General features: G+C 46.2%; 1 protein-coding gene across 6 annotated transcripts in view; it reads right to left on the bottom strand.

The window, feature by feature from the left end:
• Positions 1–26817, bottom strand: part of LOC100678116 (agrin) — a 341408-nt gene that overhangs the window by 158996 nt on the left and 155595 nt on the right. For 4 of the 6 annotated variants that reach the window (XM_031921402.2, XM_031921404.2, XM_031921403.2 and 1 more), the window contains exons 2-3: positions 21047–22743; positions 11002–11037 (exon numbers count right to left, since the gene is read on the bottom strand). The exons of 1 other annotated variant lie outside the window; for it this stretch is intronic. In XM_031921402.2, the coding sequence (XP_031777262.1) occupies positions 11002–11037; positions 21047–22538 (1528 nt within the window). In that variant the 5' untranslated portion in view covers positions 22539–22743. The remainder of the gene's footprint in view (positions 1–11001; positions 11038–21046; positions 22744–26817) is intronic. One more of the 6 variants, XM_031921406.2, reaches the window with a different exon arrangement.

The raw sequence follows: 26817 nt of genomic DNA, 5'->3' as shown, positions 1-26817 counted from the left end.
AGATCGCCGCCATTTGTCTTTATCGCCGTTTAATTGCTTCAAGCCACGCGGCGTCGGAGAAAAGATGCTTTTCCTTCCTGAGGAGAAAAAAAGAGGAACAATAATTGAGAGACTGCGAAAGAATAAGCTGCTTTGAATGTCTCCTTGCGAGATGATTCGAAGGTCCTCGGAGAGACGAAAGTTGCGCGATCGGATAGTTTGTCTCGCGCGAAAACTTTACGCGATGAATATGTCTCGAAAAAGGGTTTGGCGTATTTCAGCGAGTATAGAAAAAACTCGTGGCTAATCGCATGTGAAAATTGTCGAGGAAGCGACGGAGCACGTCATAAAGTGAGATAGCATTATCGGAAGGGGACGACCGCTGCTGGGTGCTATTTACGGCTGAGAGTGAGATGTGGCTGTGTGGGAAGACGATCCTTCCGGAGACGGTCTAAAGGAAAGTTAGAATTAGACTGTGGGGCTGAATAATCTACGAATTGGTTGCTCAGTGATTTTGTTTTAATTGATCAATGACGTGCAGTTTTGAAGAGTAAAGATGATTAATATTTTCTTGGAGGACCGTGGGAGATGCCGTATAATCATGATCATCAATTAAGCGCGGCTATTACGGTGATCAAGTAGAGGCAAGTATAAAATGATACAGCTTTATTAGATATTTAAGGTGGAAAGGATTATGATCATGATGCGCGTAGAGCTTGATAGCTCTGTGGTATACTACTATGGGAATCGATAGTTTACGATTATGTCGGTTATTAACCTTAGCCACAAATTAACGAATCCTCATTCAATGGCTTGCCGTAAACATCTTTATGTATCGCCGTATACTCGCTTCAACTTCTTCGCAGCATTTACCTTTATTCATACCAACTTCTTATGCTTACCGACAAGTAAATCAACAGTAAATACCGACACCGTGAAAAAAGCTCAACTCAAGAAAAAAATAAATAACCAATCCACCTTTCCGCTAAACTTGTCAAAAAAGCTCTCCTAAATCCCCATCCCGCTGTAATTCAGTCAATAATTCAATAAGCCGAGGCCAAAATAGTCTCAAGAATAAAACCATTACCCTACATCATCTCCGACCCTCAGCCCCATCCGTCATAAACATTCCGGCCTATCGACGCCGATAAACCTAAAAAAAGAAGAAGGAGCAAAGAAAAAAACCAAGTCACACACGCACATGCGTGTAAGAGAATAGCGCAGTAGCCCACGGGGAGGTACAGATAGATAGACGCAGAGGGGAAGCGAGAGCTCGCGGGGCGATGCATCGAGTCGCCTTGTCCGTAAATCTCGCGCAACCCCTCGGGAACCATGTCTCAGTCACACCGTCCTGGCCGCGAGAGTTGAACCGGCGGCGCGGCTGCTAAGCGAGAGGTGGAAAAGGAGGGAGAAAGGTAGCGAGAGAGGAAGCCCAGGTTTGAGAGTTTAGTCGAGCCGCCCGTGGAGTTAATGCGACTTTAATCCACTAATTTAGGAGGTGGAGGTGTGCTGCGTCGATGAAAAACGGCTTTTCGGGGCTTTATAATCTGGGGATTTGGATTTTTTTTTATTTTTTGAATTATTAATTGGATTTCGCATTTCATTCTTGTCAGCTGTTCTCGGTGAAGGAAAAAATGCGGGACCGTTCAAAAGGTACATAATGAGAAATGTAAATATTATCAAAGCCGCTATTCGTACAGTATTATCCGGACTGTGTAAGTGCACCTTTCTATATATTCTTGCAGCGGATTATGCCGTCAGAACGGCAGCCGTTTTTGTACTCTGTCAAGGGCGGCTTTTGAAAAAAGCTCAAACAACAAAAGTAGAGCTTTCACGATGTTCTTGCCCGGGAGCTCGATTGCGTGAAAGGGTTTTTTACAAAATTGCAGCGAAAGAACAATTATGAGTTTTGCCGTTTTACGGCGAGTTACTTTTGAAATGTAAGCGCGATTAAAATCCTCGAATCGAACGCCGACTTTTTTACCGCGCTGATAAAAGCTCTCCCGCGAGCGAAAATATTGTTACGACCTATTTCTGTCGAGCGACAGGAATACACTCACTGAGTTTTCTGAAAATGCAGCCTCCGGAGATCAAATGAATTAATTCCATAAAACTTTTCAAAAGACAATAACCTCTTCGTTTTCAAGCTAAACGCTCGATTCGAAAAGCTCGTGCCTATTAGTGACAAGTTACGAGAAAAAATACCGAAGACCAGTAATGGTCTTGCACCGGCTCTTTTACGGTCCGCGTCTTTATACACGTATTCGCGAGTGCATATGTACACGGAGACAAAGGACGAAAGCATTTATTGGCTTATTAATTCGCTCGCATCTGCAAGCTCATAACGTTGACTTAAGAGCCTTTTACGATGTTGTTTCAGAGAATCGATAGCGACCCGGCCTATGCTTTAGTCAGACTGCGCTCGGCCGTATCCTTTACCCTGATAACGTTTCCTTTTAGAATTCTGCAAAAAACCGTCTAGAATGTACACTCCGCATTGCTAAAACCTCAACTCACCCCCATCAGCTCGAACACTCAATACCTTTCCAGCTCCATCAGCGGGTTAATTCAGCCGAGGAATTTTTTACACGCGCGTCGCGCCTTTTTATTGGTGCATTATTGCCCGATCCATAGGAGAAAGAAGCTTAATGGCAGTAAAGCTCGCGTGATCCAGTGGCGCGTCGTTGACCGATTCACCGCGGTGTGGTTAATAAAAAACGAGGGGCGAGAGACCATTAGATAAGTCGCCGAGTGAAAGAGAATCCAACGGACGGACGTCCTGTGGTGATTCGTCGAAATCGTAAATTTGTAACTACGTCGGTGGGTGGGGTTATTATCTTTCCTCTTTCTTTTCGGTACGTCGTTAGAGCTTTTTATCGGATTGTTAGAGGTGTTACCGAGGGTGGAGAGTGATGTCTTGTTTGGAGCTTTATTGCGGGCGACGAGGCTGTTGCTGGATTATGGCTGACTGGATGTATTCTGATGCTTTTTAGGAAATGCTTGTATTTACCGATGAACTGTTTTTAACATGTGTTTGCGTGTACGTGTGTTACATGTATCTTCATTATTACGTGAAATTTGATAATGCATAAAACGTTGATTACGAACACTGAATTCTATATTAAACCAGCGTATTTGTACATGGCTTTTAATCGACAATCTCTGCAATAACGTTTTATACCAATACCGGCGATCAACGAGTTTATATAAAAGTTGTTAGATTACATCTCCGTTGTAGCGAACTTCGTGCTCTATGTGTAGAAAAACAAAAAAAAATTACCATCCAACTCAACTCTCAATTCTTGAAAATCATATCTTTCGCGGTTATACTACGCCGGGAGGAATAAAAATAGAGAGAGAGAGAGAGAGAGAGAGAGAGAGAGAGAGAGAGAGAGAGAGAGAGAGAGAGCAGAAGCTGCGGCAAAAAACAATCCTTCCCCAGCAGAAAATCTTGCGGAACATTTCGCGCACGTCGTATCATAACTGAATCGAGCAAAACGTATTGTCGAAGGAATATCCAAATAAAGATTTCCTCTCTCAGATTTCCAATAATTTCTCGTTCTCTCTTCCCTTTCTCTCTATCCATACATAATTTTTTGTTGGCCTTTTTTTCCCTCCCCATGTATACGCACATACGGTAGAAATATTTCACGATGTATCTCTCGCTATAAAATTGCCGTTCGCCGCAGTGCAAATAGCATTATAATGCAAAATATTTCTCCCCCGCTTAACCGCACACAACGCGACGAAAAATACGCGCAACGCACAAGCGGGTTACACACGGTAAAAACCTCTGACGCAAACATTATTTCGATCGTGAGCGCGCGCGCAGACCGATTAATTCCCACCGGATGCCGCCGCGGGATATTTTTTTTCCTCCCCAGCGCTCGTTTTTCCGATAACGGACGCCCGACATTTTCGTAACGGTTATACAGCGCGACGCGAACGCGACAGAGTTTTTCTTATTTTACGCGATATGGCAGCCAGCTCAAGCAGTTATTCGACGAATTGAAGCCACAGCCGCGCAGTACAGCTGAAATAATGGGGAGGTATATTTTTGTTGGGATGGCCGATAAAGGGAGGACGATACGCCGAAGGGCGTAATATGTGTGCTTTGATATCTACGAACGCGATCTTAAAATTCGAAAAAAAAACGTTGGAGCTTAATTATGTACGCGTGTAACGCTTCTTTGATAAAAAAAATTGTAATTTTATTTCATAGGAATCGTACAGAATATTGCGTGCACTTAATGAAATGAATGAATAAGGTATACGATGCTATACGCCTCATTAACTTCATTTGCACTTTTCAGTAGCCCTCTCGTCGGAGCGCACGAGATAAAGGGATGAAATTTATTTAAAGTGCTGTTCTTTTTTGCATTGCAAGTATCCGCGTGTGATGCACTTTAATTGGAGTTTCATGCAAATTCTAAGCGCGCGCAGCGTTGCTCCTTTGCACTACTACGCGCCGGCGGCTAAGCTTCCTTCAGCTGCGCGGTTCAGCGCGAAAATACGAGGAATACGTGTACGATTATTAAATTTCCCGCGTAAAACTGTGGCCGCTGTACAGACGCGCGCGACCCGAACAAAGCAGCAAAGCCATTGTCTGTGCAGTGGATTTTACACGGAGAATAAATTGGATCGTAATGCGCGAACGAGGTCTGTAATTCCGAATGTACGAGTGAGAGCTTTCAATCGGACTCTTGAATAGAAATAAAAACAGGGTTACGAAGATGTCATCTCCGACTATTTCGATTCAAGCGTCGCATCAAGAGCCGCCGACGTTATAGCCGCGTGTCTCTTTGGCGCTGATCCGATAATCTCGTTCTTTGTCGACGGGTAATTAAAGAGATTAATCCGCTCTCCGCCGCCGTCGAACATATTTTCCCGAAGCCGCGAGGCACATGCCGTAAAAAAAAAAGAACAAGGAATTATTTATCAACCCTAAAGCCGGGGACAATAACGCAATTTTATCTGGTCGCGCGAGCCAGAGGGACGTAAAAGTTTTTTAATTGACTTAGCGCTTGCATTATACCGGCTAGCACAAAGGACGTTAAGTCACTTACACAGCCGACCGTCTTCTCGCTCGCTTTTACGCGGCTTTGGCTACAACTGTGGCAAAGAAAGCCGAGTTTTTTTTCAGCTACGTGGCAAAGCATATGTTTTATTAAAGGAATTAGAGGCGAACAAGAGGTGTTCTTTTCCGGGCACAAAGCTCACCTCGTCCGTTTTTGCTTGTTCAAAGAGAAATCCGCGTATAGCCGGATATGGAATGTTTGATTATAAGGCTTTAACGAATTGCGTATTGTTCCCGCGTTAATGCACTCGTTCGGTGAAAGAGGGAGAGGTATATTGAGTTCTCACATATGGAGTGCGATGACGGGGAATAGCAACTTTTCTAAAATACTCCGCATGAAGCAATTAGCAGCTGTTTTCGTTTCTCTCGCTCCTTATTCTCCTCGTTGGTTCCTTTTTTTTTTGTACAAAAAAGTTTTCACCTCAAGTTCTGCTTCTTATATACATATATATATTTCCTATCTAAAACGGAGTCTGTGTACGTCGTTCCATAAATTTAAAAGGAAGTGCTCAGGTTTCTCCAGCCAGGCTTCCCTTTTCTTTTATATCTCCGAGGTGCTTCGCGTCTACTTTCTCTCTATCTTCTTCCTCCCTCTCTCTCTTTTTTGGTCTTTCATATATATTTTTCCGTCTTCCCTTCCGCTTTCTCTGTATTATTTCTCGAAAATCCACTTTATTCTCATAATATTGGTCTCTAGCCGCTCCTACCGCAGCGTATAAGGAAGATATTTAATTAAAAACTTGCACGTTTTTTCCCCTCGCAAGTGGTTTTACCGCTGCTACGCTGTCTTAATGCATGAACAATGGAGTAGTAACAATATATTTTACGACTTTTTTGCTATGGAACTTTGAATACGTCCTCTATTTATACGTTTTATATATTTTTTTAGTGCAAGGAGATTCGGACGATAGTTACGCGAATAAAAAATTTGCCGATATACTTTATTGTTGCTATACGCAAGACTCGCATACTTGTGTGCACCTTTTCATAAAACTATAAATCTGCTCGACTCTTCGCAGTAAAATGCGTTATTACAGCTATATACATCCAGCGATCGGAGCCGATTCAATAAAACTGAAGGAAATCGAAGCTAGCTCAAATAAAACACAAAACGTTATTTCATATTACTTGCGAGCTTGAATGATTGATTCAGTTAGGTATATTAAATCTTGGATTAAACCTTGTATATTAAACAATAGAATCGAAGTAAAGCAAAAATCTTTAAACGCATGTAAGTTCAACTTATACTTTTTTACTTTAAAGTAAAAGACTTTCCTTTGTAAAATTTTCCAACCATAAAAATAAAAAGCTCACATTCTCACCATTCCCGCTGTTCTCCATCCCTGAACACACCTCTCGCGGCTTCTTTGTCAAAAGTTAACGCAGTATCTAGAGCACACATACACGAGAGAGAAAGAGAAAAGCCGACCGAAGATATTCAACAGGAAACAAACGTCTGCGTACTTGCGCGGAGCAGTAACAGTGGCTCTAAGAAGAAGCTACAGCGGCGTAAGCGCATAAAAGAAGAAGCTGCGCAGAGAGAAAGAGAGACTCGAAGTAGGGACGGAAAACTGATGGAGGAACGCGTATACTGGAAAGTTACTCCACAGCCACGTCTACAGTAGTTGGCTTCGTGGAAGGCAATTTCTTAACCGAAGCTCGAGCGCACTGCGCGCCGTTATTGTTTGCTCCGGCGGCGTGCGCGATTTCTCGCGAAAATAGAGTCGCGAATTTGAAAAAGCTCGTATGCGCGGGAATTTCGATTGCCCGAAAGCTTTCGCACCTGCAACTTTCGTGAAACACGCGCGATTCGCCGGGGAGCACATTATTTTATAAAGGTCATTCCAGAGCTCTTGAGAGTTCAACGAAACGCAAAAACGTAATTTAAAGGCCCGCTTGATTCTACTAGCTCGCTGTAAAGCTCGTCGCGGGAAATTCGCAGGGCCGTTAATCCTGGGCGCTGCGCTATGCCGCTGCGGCGGGGCTACTAAATTCGAACTTCAAGGACACGAGGAATTTCAAAAGCTTTTATGCAGAAGCGATTCCGCTGCTTTTTTGTAATTTATCGGTCTCGCGGTTCCGCCCCTACTCCTTTTACACCGGGCGTCACATATCCTCGTTTTTTTTCGACGCTTGTTCTGACGCTCAGGATTTCCAACTCTTTTTTTCCCGCTCGATTTATAGTCCAACTGAGCGGGATATTTCGGGACACTGCGCGACTTTTGCTCACCAACGATTTGAAATAACAGAAGTTTGCGAACCAAATAATTAAAGCTAGTGAGGGAGCTTGCAGTACTGAGTAAGCGTATCTCCATAAAAATCGAGCGGACGCACAGCGCATCAAACTGCCCATAACTCGCATCATCGAGCTCTATATTGACTGTCTCGGGACCACACACACACATCTCTCTGCGCGCATAGCATCACACAACTGGCCGCTAAAAGGGCCGGGCCATTGTTGTCGGGCTTCCGTCGCGCCGTCGTTTCCAGCGCTCGGTCGATTGCCGCTGCGGAAGCGAAATATGCGCCCATGAGGCTGGGAATCCGACGATGCTGTACACGTTATATTATGTGCGATGGCCCGTGTTTATGCAGAGGCTTTGCGAGCCGATGACTCGCGGAAGTCGCTTCCGTCAAGGTGCTTTGTCTGCGTTTGTCGTTAATTTTTTTTTTGTTTCGTTTGCGTACTCAGTGATACTAAAAAATTATTATCGTATCATTAAATATTCTAACGAGTTTCGAGCAAAGCGACGTGGGCGTATTGATCTAGTTACAGTTTTCGCCAACATCGTATAGTTACCGCACGTTATTGTAAATCATAATTGAAAGATGACACGCTCGTGGCAAATAATAGCCGAAGTTTGGCCCGGCGGAAACTAATTTTCGAGCGTTGTTATTTCGGCCAAAATAGGATGCGGATAATCAGCCTCGTTGATTCTAATTATGCGCGGGATACGTTTAAGCTTAGGATGCACAGGAGCTCATCATCACACGGCACACGCTATGTATTTCATTATACCGAAGGAACGACATTGGTCAGTTTTGATGGCATCAGCAACAAGGCACACATATTTACAAACTTTGAAGGTTTCATAATGAACTCTCCGTAAAAAATCTTGAATCAATAACAGCGGGTTCTCGCCCGGAAAAATTTTATTGAATATCTCCCCCCAGCTTTGTTTTCCGAGTTTTTTCCAACAAGCTTTCGCAAGTTCGGAAAGCTTGGGCCTCCAAAGTTAATCGTTTCTGACGCAATTTTATCATCCCGAACTTTCGTTTATCTTCGACGAACAAAAAAGAAGCGCGCAATTAACCTGGCCGCGGCAAACTTCGTGTACAATTTAACTTGAAAAATTTTTATCGCGAGAAAAACGCTTCCGGCGAGTGATTAATTATTTTCGCGAACGTCCGTCGCAACGAGGCTCTCGGAGCTTTTTTTGCATCCTCCTGTTTCATGGCATCGATGTAATGAAGTTTCCACTATCGATCATAAAACGGAAAACTATACACCGCCATAAATCCCGCAAATAGCGAGCCTCATCCCAATCAAACTTCACGCACAGAACCGAACTCACAGGAATATAATTTTTCTTTTGCTCCGGCTGCGCGATAAAAGCGCAAGCACTAAAAATCCTACAGTAGCCGATCGACGTGATTTACTAGTGCAGAAAACATTTCCGGCCGATAAAAAAAAGCTCGGCGAGAGACAAGAAAGCCGCAAGAGGAGAATGACTTTCCTCTGCACTCCGCGTTGGATAAGCTCCATTGCCGGCGGCCGGCTTTTTATTTTCGATTCAGGACGGCAAGAAATCGAGGCATCCGTCCAAGAGGATACATAAAAATACGACGATCGGCCCGGTGTGTATTTCATGCCACCTTCTTTCTCTGCGCTTTGTAACGAGAGTCGAGAGAGGAGAGCTGCCGATAGGGGCGAATTTACTTTTCGAGCTCGTAAATATTCCATCGTGGCTTGAGTTTTTCACTGCGCACCTGCAGCCAGGAACTTGAAAGCTCGGCCGACAAATTCGCTTATGATCGATCTACAGCTGGCGTTGCTCCTCTTTAAGGAAATAGAGGCTGCAGCACGTGGCTGGAAGCTTTCGTACAGGCTGTGCGGAGGCGTGTGAGGATTCGGAAATACCAGCGTAGTTTTATGCTTTTTTGATTTTTCTCTTGCTAAAATGTATGTAAAATAAAACTGCTTTTAAGATTTCATTCTTGCGTTCACTCGCATCGTTCGTAAAGGGGGAAAAACGAACGACAAAGATCATCGAATCGAGATATGCTAATACACACACGTATTCGGCTAAAAGTGTACGAGAAAGAAGCTTTAAAGCAGCAGTACCGAATGATCGACGTCAATGTTCTCCCTGCGTTATTTCACTCCCAACTCGGACTGTACTCCTGCCGACTAATAAATCCTGAGCTTTCGCGTCGCTGCTGCAGTCTAGGCAAAGTCGCGGGAACGGCCGTTAAACGCATGCACGCCGATATAAATCGTCGTGGTGTCGATACGTATCGCGGAGCCATAAAAAAAGGGAGAGTCGAAAGGCGCGCGGGTACAGAAGCAAAGGGGAAAAAAAACTTTACGGCGCTGCCTAAATGCGATAAATGAGGCGCGATAGCCGGCCGCGTTGAAAAAATTTTGCCTGGGCGTTATTATTTTCATTTTGACTCTTTTCGCGGAACTTGGCTGCGTTAAATAGTTTCGCGTGCGCCGAGGCTTAAATTACGGAGCTTGTGCGTTAAAAAGTTTATTAAAACATGAGAGGAGAGAGAGAGAGAGAGAGAGAGAGAGAGAGACACGTGGGGAGGTATAGTGGTATGACGAGATAAGAGACACTTTATTAAAAAATTTCGTCGCTGTAAAGTGTTTGACATTCTTGCACTGCTGCTGCTGTGGCGGAGGTATGAGAAAATTGCGCGACAAGTTTGCCCGAGAAATGTATCGTTCTAAGAAAAATCTCGAGATTGAATCCCGTGAATCGTCACTTTTTCTGCTTCTTCTTATCGTTTAGCGAAACACGTACCGAGGAATCTAATGATTTACCTCGTAAACGAGCGATTACAGCCAATACACATTCTTGGAGCCGTTGTCACTTGGGCGGCGCTGTCAGTGCTTTGTTAATTATCGGTGCTGCAAACGAGGTTAGACAAACAAGCTACGCCGGGGCTTTGACGAGGCGGAGGCGGACGGCCTTCGTTCGCGTAGGTATATGTACGTACGTGTAACGATTGTCGGCGGAGCATCGCAGCGAGCGTTTTGACGGTAAGGTTGTTGAACCGACTCTGCCCCGATGTGTTCGAGGAAAGTCAAACGAGCTGCTTGTTAGACTTGTCGGCGATTTTGTCGGCTTTTTTCGGGAGGCACACTCTCGAGGTGGTGAAGAATTTAGCTAAATATCAAGCAAGCTTTTAGTGAAAAAATTCAGAGTAAAAAATTATTTTCGCTATCGAGTTTCGCATTTCAAATCAATTGGCACAGCGTCGCCGACCTAATTCTGAAACTCCGATAACGTGCGAATACCGCCCATCGATACACCTTTCGAAAAACAAAAAGAAACTAAATAAATTCCCCAAACTTTGAGCGACGTATCCCTGTCCTGTCCATCGAACTATCCAAGAGTGGACGAAATTCGGCCAATGCATTCTAGGTTACTCGATCGACCCTTTTGCGGACGAATTCCAAGCGACCGCCGCTAACGTGTATTCCATTTAATTGAGTTATGCCGCTACATGGCAAAGGCTTTTGAAGCGGACGCACATGCTCCTCTCCGCATGTGCGTCAGCTGATTCGATATACCTGACCGGTCGAAGTGTCACGGGGAGAGGGTTTTGAGAACCGGATTTTAATGGGAAACTCGATTAATTATGACGGCCTGATGGAAACAAGTACATCGTTTGGGGGTAGAGTGGATGAACAGTACGCTTTGTGATTTACTTACCCTCGATTACGGGATGGCGAGGCTTGTAGGACATATCTGAAAGAAATGTAAAAAATGGCTTATTATTTTTGTTAGATATGCGCAAAGTTACGTGAATGTTTTGCTCGATGCAGTGAGATTATTTCACTATGAATAATTAATAAGTATAAAACATTCATATGAAAAAAAAATTTCAAGTAAATCAATGAAAAATGTCGTTGACATCAAGGCATGCACCTCCATCAAGATCTCAATGAGCGCTTTAACAAACCGATAAAACTTTCACCCTAACTCGAAACGAAAAAACACGTATCCTGAAATTCTCCAAGAATCGCGATAAACAAGCGACAAACAAGCCAACTTTTCAGCACCGCCTTCTACGCTACAGCCGCGTTACGAAAAGTTCTCCCTCTTTCGTGAACGAGAGAGAGGGAGGGAGAGACACCGGGACGCATTAACCGTATAGCAAATAAAAAGCCATCACAGGAGGGCAAGCCGCGGCTGTGCTCGTTAACGACATAATTAAAAGTCGCTGCTGTTGCTTCTGCTGCTGAGTCTCGCGCGTTAATTCTCCATTATCGTTAAACTACGTGTACGGACACGTGCGCTAGCGCGCGCCGCGGCGATTCGCTGTTGTCGCACTGATGATTACCGGGGCGTCACTCGTAATGAAGAACTTTTCCGTATCGGAAAACCCTGCGCGAGTTTCGAAATAAAAGACTGAGAGCTCCGATTGTTTTCCTATCGAGAAAAAGATTATTCCTTTTTTATTTCGTCGTCGCGTATAACGACGGAGGAAATTTGCGTTAACTGTAATGTCGCGCAGCGTTGTTTTTTTCCGTCAAGGGTAGTAACAGTTTTTTTCACTTTTGCGTACACCTATGGATTTTATACGACTATAGTCCTATATCGCTACATCGATAACAATTTTTTATTCCGCAACGCAGTACAGCGCTGCGCAGCAGCAACAGTATTCGTATCGCGAGCGAGCGGTAAAAAACATAAAACCGCTCTTTCAGTCGACCCTTAAAAATTCATCAGCCGAAATCCGCTCTGCACAAAACCGAGCTCGCGCGCACTTCTCTTGTTCGATATAGAAGCTCGCCGTCGTTCCGCACACATGGACGTCGAGTATTCCAGTCGCGGGAAAAGGGCGATGACAGCACGATAGCAACTTTTAATTATCCGCCCCTTAGAATACATTAATGAAGAGGCCTCGCGACCCAGTGTCGCGTCGGCTCAGAAAATAATTAGAAGTTCCCGACAAAGCCCCGGCGCAACTTTGCCAAACATCGCTGCCTCTGTATATTATAGAGGGGGATGGATATAGAGAGATAGGGAAATCGGAGAGGGGAGATCATCATCGTCGCGTCGGATGTTCGTCTACCCGTCACGAGGTAAATAATCGGCAAGTTTCGTCGATGCAGAAGTGCGACGGTTGGCTCGAAAGTTTACTGCGGGATTAGGGTGTAGAAAAGCTCGATGAGACGAATGTACGTGGGAAGGTTTTGAAGTTGAGGAGTAATTTTTAATTCTAAGTTTATTTGAAGTTACGATCGATATTCTTTGCAGAAATGTATAGGTGTGATTTTTATAAAATAATTCTTAATGCGATGATTAAATTATACACTTTAGCTTTTAAAATTATTGAAGTTCTGAATATAGTATCATTTAACAAACGATAAATATAGAATATTATGACCTACTCTATTTTAAATTACGAATTTATAGTGATTGAAATGAGATAATGCATTAGAAAAAACATTAACGTGTTCTCTTATTCATGATTCAGATAGTTGAAAATCTCGTAAGAATATCGCCACTGTAGTTCATTAAATTTTTTTTTCATATTCGGATTTGTTTGAATGGATAACCGACACATCGATCAATACGAATGGATGTACACCATCCGTCTGACCGAAATCTCGCTTTACTGCTGACTATAATGGCTCCTCTAAAAGAAACCGTATATATTCCATCAGTGGCAAAAATGTCTGAATAAAAACAGATCCAGTGGATAGTTTGCAGAAGCCCAAGAAGCATAAAAGGAAGCGAAGCGTCGACTGCACGTGTCCCCGGTGCGATTTTGCGGCCGTTGACGCGTGTGCGAAAGTACGGACTCCGGGTAAAAGCAAGTGGCCTTAGAATCGACGAGCTTGCGACTGTATCACCGCTTTTTCCGGTTCGACGACCTTCGGCACGCCGTGTGTCTCGAATGGCTCGTTGCGACGATGCAAATTCCCCAGCCTTTGGCTAATGAATTTCTGAATCTACGCGTATTAGCACTTTTGCGCGGGTCGGATTAAGCTCGGCTTGCGCGCAGCGATTATCTCGATGCTCGCGGGTAATAGGGGTCCCCCTCTTGGTTCGTACATTAGCAGAGTGCCAATATTCGAGTATTTGTGGGGTGAATTTTTATTGAATTAGATTATTGGATTACCGACGGTAAATCTTCGAGGTGAAACTTATGAAGTTTAGAGCGAAGGGAATTTTTAAAAAGGATTCCGGAAAATTTAGGTCTCCTTTTTTCAGAAGACGGTATGCTTTTGAGAAAAACGCGTATATCTTAAAAGAGCGAATTCCCTTGTCGCATGAAACGAGATTTAAAATTCACATCGCCGAGTGGAACAAAAAGGAAGTATCGCAGAGATCGCGCTATAAGTCACGAAATTAATAAAATAAAATACACCCGTCATAAATCACACCGCATACACGCAAAAACCAAACGAACTAGCGTACTTTATCTCCGAACTTCTCACCCGTATAAATTAACGCTAGAACCGGCGGAGAGAGTGTTCCCAGCCGCAACTTTTCTCGTTCGCGCCGCGTTCCCGGAAAAATCATCGCCCTTCTCTCGACATTCCCAGCGTCGAACTTGTCCCACAGGTATACAAGCGTGAGAACCAAAGATATACATTATGATAAACAGTTGGAAGGGAAATTCGGCGCAAGTCTCCCCCGTACACTAGAGAAAAGCAAGAAAAGCGAGAAGCTCGCGAGTGTATAATATATACGCGCGCGAAAGTGCAGTTGTGCGGTGCCAAGAGAGAAAGAGAGAGAGAGAGAGAGAGAGAGAAGGCAAAAAGCAGCGATTGATTCTCTCGATATTTCAAGGCGTGAGAGAGTGAGCAAGGCGGCGCGAAACTTTGGACTATCCGGCTGCGAAAAATGAGGAAACTTTTGCCTCCCCGAGATTCGCGATCACGTTCGCCGTAACGGCTTCTGCTTCCCGAGTCCAGATTTCTCTCGCTCTCTCCAGTTTTCCTGCGGCTACATGTGCGTCGAGAGCAAAGCGAGTCTGCGAGAAAACGTGTGTGTGTGTGTGTTGTATAAAAATCAGAATGTCTCACACACGCTGTCTTTTTCTTTCCGCGCGAGCGACTGCTGGACGATGTAGTGGATAAAGTTTCTTCTCCCGGTGACGCGGCGCTGAAACTTCCGCGGCGCGTGTAGGAATATCAATTTTTGCAGCGAACATCTCACCGCGCGCGCTGATCTATTTTCGACGATCTTTTGCCGGGTGTGTAGATATCTCGAACGAGGGTTTTAATTTTCGAACTTTTTTATACGTCCTTTGTATCGACGACGGCTTTGCTGCTGCGCTCGAGGCTTTGTTTGATTAATAAAGAAAAAATAATCCGATAAAAAAACGGTGACGCAGCGGCCGTTTGTGGATTACTCTTAATAACCTTTATTATTGATGAAGGGCGTACATACCGTCATCGGAAAATTCTCCCGGATATAAAGGGAGAATCGGCTTTTCTGGATATGACAATTTCACGTTCATCGCTCGCTACAACCTGTCCCGTCGCTTTACTTTTATTCCCTCTGTGTGTACCTTGCCATACGGCTATTTCTTTATTCCATTTCCATTCGTTAACCTGTGGATACAGAGTATTCGAGGAAAATTGAATGGATACCCGAGCAAATAATTGTACTACAGTGTGCCCGCACACGGGTATAGTGCCCGAAGCAAAACAATTCAAACAGCGCGCGACAGTACCTTCTTTACTTACACACTAAAAGCACACGGAAAGCGAGTAGCGTAACCGGATATCAAGAGTATTCGACTCACGCCATCAACATGTAGTCGCGCGCACGACAGTCGTCGCTCCGATCAGGCGCTAATTGCGATAATCGAGTAGACAGTCTGACAGTCAAACAACCGGTTGTGTCAGTTTGTCCCCTATACCTATTCTCCGCGGCATCGGTTCTGTTTTGACCACCTGTGGAAACTGTAGGCGAATTGAGTGTTCGAATGTCACGATGGAGTATTTTATAATCGAGGAATTAGTACGTATAGGTCATTTGATATAAAAACTAAAAGACGTCATTTTCGAACTTTACTGTCGTTATAGAATCAAAAACAAATGGCCCATAAACAACCATTATCCAATCCAGACACAGAGCAGACCGAATCAAAAGAGCCATCATCGTCCCGTCCAATCAACTTTAGCACATCAGAAGCCTCCTCCGCAAGCGTCGACGCAGACGCCTCGGCAATATTAACGGATAATTGCGACGATCTTTATTTCCAGCACGCGAGCCTTTTCACGTATACGCAGTCCTCCGCCTGTGTACATCCGTGTATAACACACTGTACCTTGATATATACTCCCAGAGCGTGCTCGCTGCTCATACAGTGATATCGAGGCCCTCCCGCGCGTCAACACGCACATACGCACATTCACATAAATATTATGATGAATGTAAACACTCGTGTGTACTGCCCTCGCGTGGGCGTAAAAAATGCGAATGCCCCTCGGACACGCGAGTTGATTTTTTTTTATTTTACGCTCGACGTATAATGTAAAGCCCGTCATCGGTGCAAGATTTTTTACGAAAATCCCGAGCGATACACGCAGCGAATGAAAATCGCATCGAGCAATGAGAAATAGCCCTTATTACACTAAATCCTTAGCGTCCGATATCGCAGAGCCGACTTCGCTCGCCCCCTCAAACGAAGCTACTCAAATGCACGAATTCGGCCGGCTCAAGACCTTAATGCCTTCCTCGCGGTGGTGGCATCCCTAATCCATCCTAGCCTCCCTCCCTATTATCTTCCAGTTGCATCGGACGTATACTAGGCGCAGCCGCGCTCATAAAGGCAGATGCGAACACGTGCCCGGCATACGATCCTTTCTCTCTCTTTCACTTTACGTACACGCGCTCGCTACTTTTATTTTACGCGCGATTTGCGCGCTTCGACGAGTATAACGCACGGGTGGGTCTGCTGGGTGTACGCTTGAGCGTAAAGAGAGAGAGGGTATGTAGTGGCCGAGCGACTGAAATGCGATATCGGTTGAGGAGGGATGGAAGAGAGAAAGAGAGGATTGATCGATTCATTGATATCGAGTGATTGATACGTTTATTGCGAGGATTTGCAGGGGAATCGCTGGGAAATCTACGAAGATTGCTTCTCGGAGATCGCAGATGCGTCGGCGTTTTTCGATGGCTTTTCAGCCGAGTATACGTCACCGATCCGTTGTACGAAAGAATCTTATAACGAATTCGCAAAATTAAATAGGATTATACAGAAAAGAGGAAATCAATCAATCTCGCACGCATCCACCGTACACGCACTAAATCAAATATTCAGCAAAAGTTCAGACCAGTAATCATTTTGCCAATAAAAAACTTTCCTCCCGCTCTCTCGTAGCTTCAAATTCTCCTCCCACACAGCATCGTGTGCAGAGGAGGGGGGAGAGCGATCCGGGGCGCGAGGAAAATGAGAAAACGACGAGCAGTAGGAAAATTTATCATTTTTATTCCGGGGAAAAATGCAGACAGAAAAGCTCGGCTCTGATCGTACGCGCCCAGGACACCTGAAACGAGCTGCTGCAAACAAGAAAATTTTCCTCTAGCTCTCCCCCTCTCTTTGGAATAACTCGAGTCGATAACTTGGTAGTTGCGTAGCTAACAAGGCTATAGCTGGCGCGCGAGTCAAAGACATTTTATACGCCGTCGTTACTTCCAGCACTGAAGTGAGAGAAAACAAAGGCTTAGACGTCAGGTGTGTATATAGGTATAGAGAAGATGCTGGCATAGCAGCGGCCGAATAAGAGCCTCGTTTTCCGCGACGTGGCGGAAACGCGAATCGTCCGAATTCGAGTGAGTGAGAGAGAGAGAGAGAGAGAGAGAGAGAGAGAGAGAGAGAGAGAGAGAGAGAGAGAGAGAGAGAGAGTTCGGTCTGACGTTTCTTCTATGGTCTTTTACTTTTCACTGCGTCGTTTCGACGTCACTCTCCACTTTTCGGATTCTCCTCGCTCGCGGACTTTGTTACTTCGGTAATGCCGTCTCCGCCGCTATGGTCGTATAGGAAAGAATTCATTTACATAAATTCCTTGTGCTTCCGTTCTTCGAAAAGTTCCCTTTTTTTGATATAATCGAGTGATCGCTTTTTTATCATGCAAACTACGGCGTTATACGCTCCCCGAGTATAGCCCAAAGTTTCATCACGCCATTCCCGCGCTATAAACAATTCGCACAAAGAAGCCCCGTGCGGAAGCGAAATGTTTCTTAATTATCAAATTTGCCGGGGAGAAAGGGGTGAAAAAGGCAAAGAACGCGAAGTAGCTCATCACAAAGACCGAAGCTCTCTCTCTCCCCTCATTCTCCGACGTCAAGTGCTAGAAGACTAGCGATGCGCCTCTCTCCCTCTCTATAGATATACATACCCGACGTGAAATTGGATCTTCAGGTAATGGCTGAATTGCGAGCAGGCGCAGGCAGCAGCGCGTCTCGCTTTAAGGCGAGAGCGGGCAAAGAGAGCTGGGCTAAGCCTCTGCTGCCATGCGGGAACCCCGCAATTTGTTGCCCACCGTAAACGTTCCGTAACTAGTTGAAATTGCGAAGCGCTGCGCGCAGACACTGAACTTTCTCTCTCCGTCGAATGAAAAAAAAAGATAGGAGTATAGGGGAATGGAGAAAAAAAGACAATGGCGAAGACGAATGAAATTTCACGGAGTGCAGTAGGGGAGACTGCGTGTGTGCGTAATTGAAGCGATGCTGTTTTTCTTGCTCGTTGACCCAGTGCGTAGACATAGTCGTGGATATGAGTACGGAAGTTCACCTGCACCGCGCGGCTCGGATGAAAGGAGCTTTTACTTACCTTATTTTAAGGGACAATGCTGCGCGAGCATGAAAATCCACTTTTCTTCGGCCCTTTACGACTCTCTCTCTCTCTCCCTCCCTCTCTCTCTCTCTCTCTCTCTCTCTCTCTCTCTCTCTCTCTCTCTCTCCCTGTGTTCTCGCGGTACTTTCTGAATATGTTTCCGAGACATATTTTCGCCGCTGCTATTTCACGTTATTTACTCGGGTCCAACGTGTGTACTTACAGAGGTTTGAATAACCGAGCGGCTAATTTTCAGCAAAATGTGTACTCGAGGTAATACGTTCGCGGCGTACACGAGCCTCTTCGCGACTTTTCTTTCTCGAATTAAAGAAAGCGCGCCGCTCTCGAGAAATCGCGGCTTTGGGTTCATGAAGCCGAACAATGCGCACCGCAATTCGTTTTTTGGTGTAGTCGTTTTTTCCTCGGGAGAGATTCGGTGGAACGGCCTGCGGTAAAAACTCTCCTGTATGTACGCGTACGTACAATAGCTTTCCCAAACGCCCCAGGGATTAGCTTCTCTGAATGGAATTTACCAGACGCGAAACGTGGACTCGTAAAAAACTGCGCGGTGAGCAATTATAAAGCTCGATCTAATCAATTATCATCCAGAAGAGCTTATACTCTACGCTCAGCTTCTATTCGATTACTCGAAACACACGCGCCGCTGAAAAATTCAAGTCTCGCAAATCGACTTTGCGACTCATCCACACTCTCGCGCGTGTGGTCATTAGGAAGGGTTCGACGTCGAGAGTCGTCGGGTCGCAGTTTGCCAATTATCGCGAATTTCGCCTGGCACACAGGCTGCAGAAAAAAATACCAAGAGAATTGCAGCGCGCGACGAAAATGTGCAGATCCATGCGGCGAGCGCGAAAAAAAGCGGCGTGTTCCCAAATCGAATTTCCGAAAATCCCCGGGAAAATCCGGAACAACGGGGCTGAGCCGATTCAGCCCCGTAAATGTATTGTCTCTCTCGCGTTCTCTCTCTGTCTACGTCTCGATGCGAGGAGGGAAAAATGCTGGGACAATGCCGAGGCTGATTGCGGCCCGGTCGGGCGAAAACTCGACCCGAAAATAAACTGAATCGACGAGGCGACAGGGGACACAGTGGGAAAGACAGAGAGAGAGAGAGAGAGAGAGAGAGAGAGAGAGAGAGAGAGAGAGAGAGAGAGAGAGAGAGATGTGTCCGAAGGAACGACGAGCTTGACGAGGACCGTTTGATTTCTATGAGGCGGATAAGCCGAGGAAAATACGCGGATGACGTTGCCGCCGAAGCGGTAATCGGATCTTCCATCCTCCGACTTTCTACCGATGTTCCCTCGCTTTATATGTCTCTGTTTCTCTGTGTGTGTAGATTAGAGGACGTCGCGTGTGCGCTTTTACTGTGCCGCGCGCGCACTTGTCCGTTCTCTGTTTCGTTGTTTGAGCGCGAGGGAATTAACCGATCGATATGCGCGAGAGCGTACTTCAATCAGCTCGTTTAGCCTAGCGATTTTGACTCGCGAAATGTTTCTACTACACACGTGCAAACGGCTAAATCGGCAATCCGATGGGGAAGGAAAAATTTATCCGCTCAGCCGAGAGAAAACATTTACGCTTTTTGGCAAGCAGTTTGCGTGTAATAGATTTTTCGCTCTGAATAGCCAGCAGCAGACGGGAGGGAGCAAACTTGTGAATAAAAGAGGAGCCCGACATAAATTTTGCTAAAGTCGCTATAGAATCTTAAAACTTTCGGAATCCTTAAACTGCGCGTATAGCCGCTCGCGTTCTCTCTCTCTCTCTCTCTCTCTCTCTCTCTCTCTCTCTCTCTCTCTCTCTCTCTGTTCTCTGGGAAAAAAGGACCGTCGCCCGCGCTCGCGCTCTTTTGTGATCGGATACTTTATATTCCGCGGAGGGGGATAAAAGTATTTAGACTTCTCCATATTCATCATTCGCCGGCGAAAAGAGGATCCCCGTTTCCCTCCCCCCTCGCCCCCGAAGTTCCGACTCGCTGAATTTTCATCGCCGTTAAATTTTCGAATATCGCGCGCAACGATTTATTTTTCCCGGGCAAATTTGATAATTGTACAACCGCAGGCGAGTTCGCGCATCCGAAATTCCGTCGATAAAAAGACGGAGGGAGCAAGAAGACGAATAGTTCGCTCCTCCTCCTCGTTGGAAGATCAATTTGTCCGTAAATATTTTTCTCCGTCTGTCTCTTATCGGCAGGCTTGCGCGCGTCCTCTTTACGTCCGTCCCTCTCCGAGAGAGCTGCATCCTTCCCTTTTCCTTCTCTTTACGAGTCGACACATTGTAATTCCGTCCGAACAGTTTCGCTAGTGGCAAGTCCCTACGTGCCGGGCATGTCAAATTCGACACATAAAACTGCGGGGAGACAGTTACGCGGCCCGGCTAACGTATCGCCAGCACGTGTCAGCGTAGCTCGGGCTCTGCTATTGGCATTATTGCACTGCCGGAGTAGGAACGGGACAGAGTCGTAAATAATCGCGCTGACCTCTCGCGCGAGACGCGAAGCCTGATTAAAGGAGAGTCGAGGCAGCTATACGGACACGATTTTAATTACGCGAGCTTTCGAAGCTTTTGGATTTCGGCCGGGACTTATTGTTGGTTTCCGAGTTTTTCGAGGAGGGTCGCGGGTGGATGCTCACTCTCGCCGCATTATTGCCTCGGCCACCCACGGCGTCGGGGATATTATTGGCCCATTAGACCTTTCCCTTTCACTTCGGCGAGGATTCGAGGATACGGCCTCGATACTGCGATATCATGAGCAGAGGGTTACAAGTTTTTACGGCTTTTGGATTTTCTCGAGTGAAAGGAACAGCGCGCGTGGCCAGCTGTGGGTATAACGCAGATCGATCGTTCGGATAATCGTCGTTTTTGCGTGCTTTTTTTCTACACAACTATGTGGTACTTATACGACAAACATGCAACGAAACACGACACAGAATAACTCACAGTTAAAATATAACAGAATTCCAGCGACGAGTACGAATATGACGACCAACAGGACCAGCAGCAGCAGCAGTATCGTCGGTCTGCACCAGGGGCTGCCACTCATTTCCGTCTGGCCGGCCTCCTTGGCTCTCTTCTGCTCCACCACACTGGACTCCCCGCTCGCGTTTACCACGACACCCTTGTAGTTGTACTGGGGCGTCTTCTTCTCGGCGATAAATCCGTGATCGTCCTCGGGGTCGGAGTACACCCCGTAGGCCTCAAAGTTGTTCTTCCTGTAGCCGTTCAACTTCTCCTGGGTGCCACTACCGGTCGTGCCAGTGGTCTCCTCGGTTTCTGGGTTCTTTCTGGAGTTGTAGCCACCGTCGAGTTCCGCGGAGCTCTCGCCGATCTTCAGCGTCTGCTCGTAAGACTTGGACGTGCCGTCGTTGTACCTGGAGGAGCCGCTGCCTGTTGTGTCGTACTTAGCTCTCTCGTAGCTCTTGGAGGTGGTGAGCTCGTACTTGATGCCCTCGTAGACCTTGGCCCGGCGAGTAGTCGTCTCGTAGCCAGTGCCCACGCCAGCGGATGAGAGGTTCGACGCAGCGCCGCGTTCGTACTCGCTCTCGTACTTGGATCCCGAGGACTCGAACCTGGGCAAGGTGCCGTACATCTTGCCCACTGAGTGGTACTTGCTCGGGTCGACGTAGGCCCTGCCCGCGAGATCCTGCTGGGTGGCCAACTCGTAAGCCTGGTCACGGTTATTCGTCTTGACGCCGGACTCGTAGCCCTTGGTCGTGCTCACCTCGTACGTGACCTTGCTACCCCCTGGTTTCTTCGATTCGAGCTTGAGCGTCTCCTCGGCGTACCGCGCGTACTCGTAGTCCGTGAGGTCACGCGAGTATCGCCTGTTGCCGTCCTGCACGGTTTCCGGAGCGTAACTCCTGACGGTCTTCGCCGGCTCGTAAGGCGCGTCCAGGTCGGACTCCTGGTAGGTCCGTTCGTTCCTGGCTCTGTCATACCTCAGGCTGCCGTCCTCGGGGTATATCCTGTTGTCGTAGCGCTCGAGGTTGTCCCTCTCGAACGTCGCAGTCTTGCACCTCTCGTAGGTCCCGGTCCTGATAGGATGATAGCCCCTGTCGAGGTAGCCGCTCTCGGCGACGACGTAGTTGAGGGACGACGAGGGCGCAACGACGTCCTGGTGGTAGATGGACTTGACGCCGGCTGCCGCCGCCGCGTCGTAGTCCGCAAGGTAACGGGAGGACCTGCGCTCGCTACCATAGTCCATTGAGCCCTCGACGACGTTGGGCAGCTTGCTGTTCAAGTTTTCGCCTATCACTTGCTGCTGCTGCTGCTGCTGATGGTGGTTATGATGGTTGTAGAGCTCGTGTGGGTGGTGAAGCTGCTCGGCATGCTCGACCACGAGGTTCGGGAGGCGCGACGCTGAATTCGCCAAGCTATCTGGCGTGTTCTCCGTCAGGTCCAGCCTCAGGCCCGTGCTGTTCGTCCTGCGCATCTTCCACCATTAGCATGATCGCTGCCTGTGATAGAGTTGGTCAACCGTCGCGAGCTTGATATTCGGGCTTTTATCGCTACTTTATATGGGGAGGTTTTGGAGTTATTGTTAGATTGTTAGCATTTTCCGAGAGTTAGGCAGTTCTTTGGTTAGTTACGGCTGTTGGTAGGTTCAAAGGCGGTTTTGATTTAGTGGAGCGGTGACTCTGGAATTGAAAAACGAAGAACTGTGTTAGTATTGCTTCGCTGACGGAAATAATTGTTAATTTGATTAGATAGAAATAGCGTTAGTATATTGTATAAATTGAAGCTGAGTTGGTTCGCGGGGCGTAATTATTGGGTCACGCAGATCAAGTCTTATTTCTAGTCAATATAGCAACACACCCCACTGCGTGACGGATTAAAATACTCGCGGAGAGCCCAGGAGTATCGTAATTAGTCTGGGTGAAGATAATTCAAATGGGCGGCCCCTCATATCATAATCACTCACTTTGTGTTTCGGCTGAAACACGCGTCGCTATCAGCAATCGTCATCGGCGGCGGATTGTCCGACTTGATAAGCTCACCTCTCTCTCTCTCTCTCTCTCTCTCTCTCTCTTTTTATTCTTTTTATAATATACTATAATTTGTTATATGTACAACAAAATGTACAAAAATAAAGAGCAATTAATCTAATCTAATCTAATCTCTCTCTCTCTTTCTCTCTCTCTCTCTCTCTCTCTCTCTCTCTCTCTTGCGGGGCGAGTCTTTAAATAAAGCATCGGCGCAAATGCGGGTCGTATTGATTTTATGCCTTAGCTAATTTGCGAGCCGCCCGTGAAAATAAAATGGTCTCGACTCGATAATGACCGGACGCGTGCGTGAGCCCATTACAGGTTGCTTTCAGCCAGTGGCTACCCACGCGCGTTACATAAATAATGACTGGACATTATGCCCGATCTTTAATGTGTTTTTGCTATACCAACAGCTTTGTTTTCCCTTCTCACGTAATCGCGTTCCACGAAGTCGAATTAAGTAGAACAAAACGTCGTGCGCGGGCTGACCGAAGCCGATGCTTATCGGATCTGTTGCTCTCTCGAATGTAGTCACGAAATGGTGTCACTGTGTGCGTCTTTTATATTCGTCAAATAACGCGACATATTTCTTTTCCAGATTTCACGCATTTAATTTTATTACACGAGTGTCTATATCGATCGCTCAACTTCAGCGTTATGCCCTACGATCGAAAGTTTAAATCCGATTCCATATAGTCGGCTACTAACAAGCGCGCGGGAAATTATCCCACAAAGCTCATCAGTACACAGCGCGAGATATTACGGCAAAAGAAGTCTACTTTCAGCGTCGGTGTCGCATACAAAGTACGCGATGTAGGAGTCGTGTAAAACGTCCTCCGGACTACGACTCCGGAATACACGACAACAAGTACAGGAGAGGGAGGACCGACGACAGCTTCAAAGGAGATTGCTGCTCCACATGCAAATATTATTAGTTCCGGAACGTAACTTCATTTGCGTGCATTATAAGCGCGGATAGGTCGCTTTATGCAAACGACGACTCAGGGACAGAGGTCCGCTAGGCTGACGATGACGGAGGCGGCGTACGCTGCGCCTGACACGTCCGCGCGCACGAAAAATACTCTCTCTGCGTAAGATCCTGGAGATAAGCTCCGTGTGCTCGGAGTTATCGCGCTCGGAAAATAAAGCAGATCCTGCGGGATAGGGATGTGAAGAGAGATGGGAGCTTTTTAAGTATAGGCTTGTGGTTTGAGATAATTGCTAGGTTTGGTTGTTTATAGCTCGTTGGGATGATGAAAAGATTTTACTATAAAAACTTTGTCTTCACGAAAGCGAAGAAGCTTAAACCAGCACATATGTCGATTATCGAACACTACACAGGATCGGTATGGCTTCCACTGCAAAAACTGCCATTCGCGCGAGATACTTCAAATCCTTGGGAAACAATTAAACAGCTTCGCGCATACCTCATACCTCGGCCGCACTGCCATAGCGCGAATTCCGCGCGAACATCCCAGTCGGCCTCTCACGGCATCATCCACGTAACATCGGCACAGCGCAGAGTCCAACGATTCGGCAATATCTGGCGTTATTAAACGCGGCATGCCTAGCGCTATGCACCGCGCTATTTCCTCTCTAATGACGAACTGTCCCGAACTTCTATCCATCTATATCGGAAGCCCTTCCAAAATCCAGCAGCAGCAGCACCTACTTCGATGACGATCGTCCGGAACTCGAGAGAGTAGCAGCTTAGCCTCGTAGATATTCCCCTCGAAATTGCTACACACCCGCGGTGTTGCGGACGTATTCTCCGTCTCGCTCTCGGCGCGATATAATTGAGCCTCGGTATGCTGCTGCTGCCGGCGCTGCTGCCCGAGTTCCTGTGGGAACGCAAAGGAGGATGCGGTTGCTGGCTCTCGATATCCTCGAGGGATCGATACGTCCGACTATTCCTGGCATCCCCCTACTACTCCACCCGAGTATAGTCCTGGTAGTAGTGGTAGTCTTGAAGCGGTGGCCCACGAGATATGAACCGGTCGGCTTTTCGCATACATGTACGTGTATATAGAGATGCGAGCTTCAGAAACGTGCCTTGCGCAAGAGCGTAATTTAATAATAGATACTGCGGCTATGCGAGCTTCTACACGAAGCCTTGGCGGAAGATGCCGAACGAATCGGGAGTTATGCGCGTGATAGGCGTGTATTATTTCGGAGACTATGTACAGGTGGGGTATTGTTAGGATTTTGGAAAGTGCTTTGAAGCCAACTATGTATACTTGCGTGTGCTGCAATACGCATAAACGCATTCATGGGCTTTTTTTCTCATTAACCTACTGCGGCCCACGTATTCTTTTCAAGAAATTGCACTCGTAAGTAACTCGGTATATAAGCACGTGTGTGTGCGCGCGCTACTGCAAGTTGGCGCGCGTTTTAAAACGCCTAATCAGCTCCATAAAGTCCGCTCAGTCTGCAAGGGAGCTTGCGCAAGCTCGCGGACACAATAATAATAAAGCCGTTATCGCTGCGGCGTATTATAGTCTCTGTGTTTCGCCGATCGAGCGCTTTCTCTCGACCGCGCCGAGGCCGTTACACTCATTTTATTTTACGCGGTTAATTTATATCTCTTGCTCTGCCCTTTTCTGCACTGGCTGCTGCACTGCTGCCGCTGATGTCTGTTTTATTTTCGGAAGCAGCTCTCGATGCTGCGGCGCAAAAACAGTTTTGAATTATTTACGCCGGTTTTCTGCGAGCGAACAACGCTCGCGCAGTGCCGAATGCAAATGGATCTTCTCGTTTTTTGCCCTTGAATGTTTAATGCCGGTTCTGCGGGATGGCTATCGTTGCCGCGCCCTCATTGGTATATAAAATTAATGCCAATCAGATAATGCAGGGATGTAATCAATTGGAAATTTTGCATGTGTGTGGATTTTTAAAATTACTTTTTTCGTTGCAGTGGTCACGATAACGCGGGACTGCCTAGTGACAATTTATGCCGAGCTGTTTGTATATTAGAGAAGAAATTGAGACAATGTAGGCATGGTTTATCAATATTTTACTGAAGGAATATATATTTTAAAACTAATGACGAATTGGGATCTCTGAATGGGAAAAAGCTTATCTGCATCGACACGCTTGATTGTGCTGTCGTGTATAAATATAATGTTCGCATACACATACACACAGCATCTGCCGAGTGGCCCATCGGCGAAATTGATTACGTAAATTCTCGATGTTTGCGCTAATACCAGTTACAATTGGGAAACCATGAAAGTTCAAATTTTAATTTCGAAAAGATGAAACCCTTTTTCATCATAGGAAGCTCTTTGATTGAATTGGCTATTGATTGAGTTTCGCATATAGAAAACACATCAAATACGGAAACATTGATATCGAGCGTATGAAATCTGATAGCTACGTTCACGTGCTGGAACAAAGAAATTAGCGCATAGAAAAGAGATTTACCGCGGTATAATGGAAATCGAATGACAGAGGCTACCTGATTAATTCGATCAGAACCAGCCTGGATAATGGAAATCCGAAACTTGTTATCAAAATCGGCTTTGTGACTTGTAAATAATGGAGTAACGAGACGTTTCCTACCAATAGACCGATACTGACAGCAAACCAAACGTATTATATTTTCTCTAAAACTAGATATTATTATCAATAATATAATATCAATGATTGATCAACTCATATATCATTCACTGCGGCTCCCATACTGTGCGTCAAATTTCACACAACCCATATTATACGCAAAACAAA

This window comes from Nasonia vitripennis, chromosome 1 (genome assembly GCF_009193385.2).
Source record: "Nasonia vitripennis strain AsymCx chromosome 1, Nvit_psr_1.1, whole genome shotgun sequence".
NCBI classification, from domain to species: Eukaryota; Metazoa; Arthropoda; class Insecta; order Hymenoptera; family Pteromalidae; genus Nasonia; species Nasonia vitripennis.
Note: the sequence above shows the minus strand (reverse complement) of the source record. Positions and strands in the feature narration are given on the sequence as shown.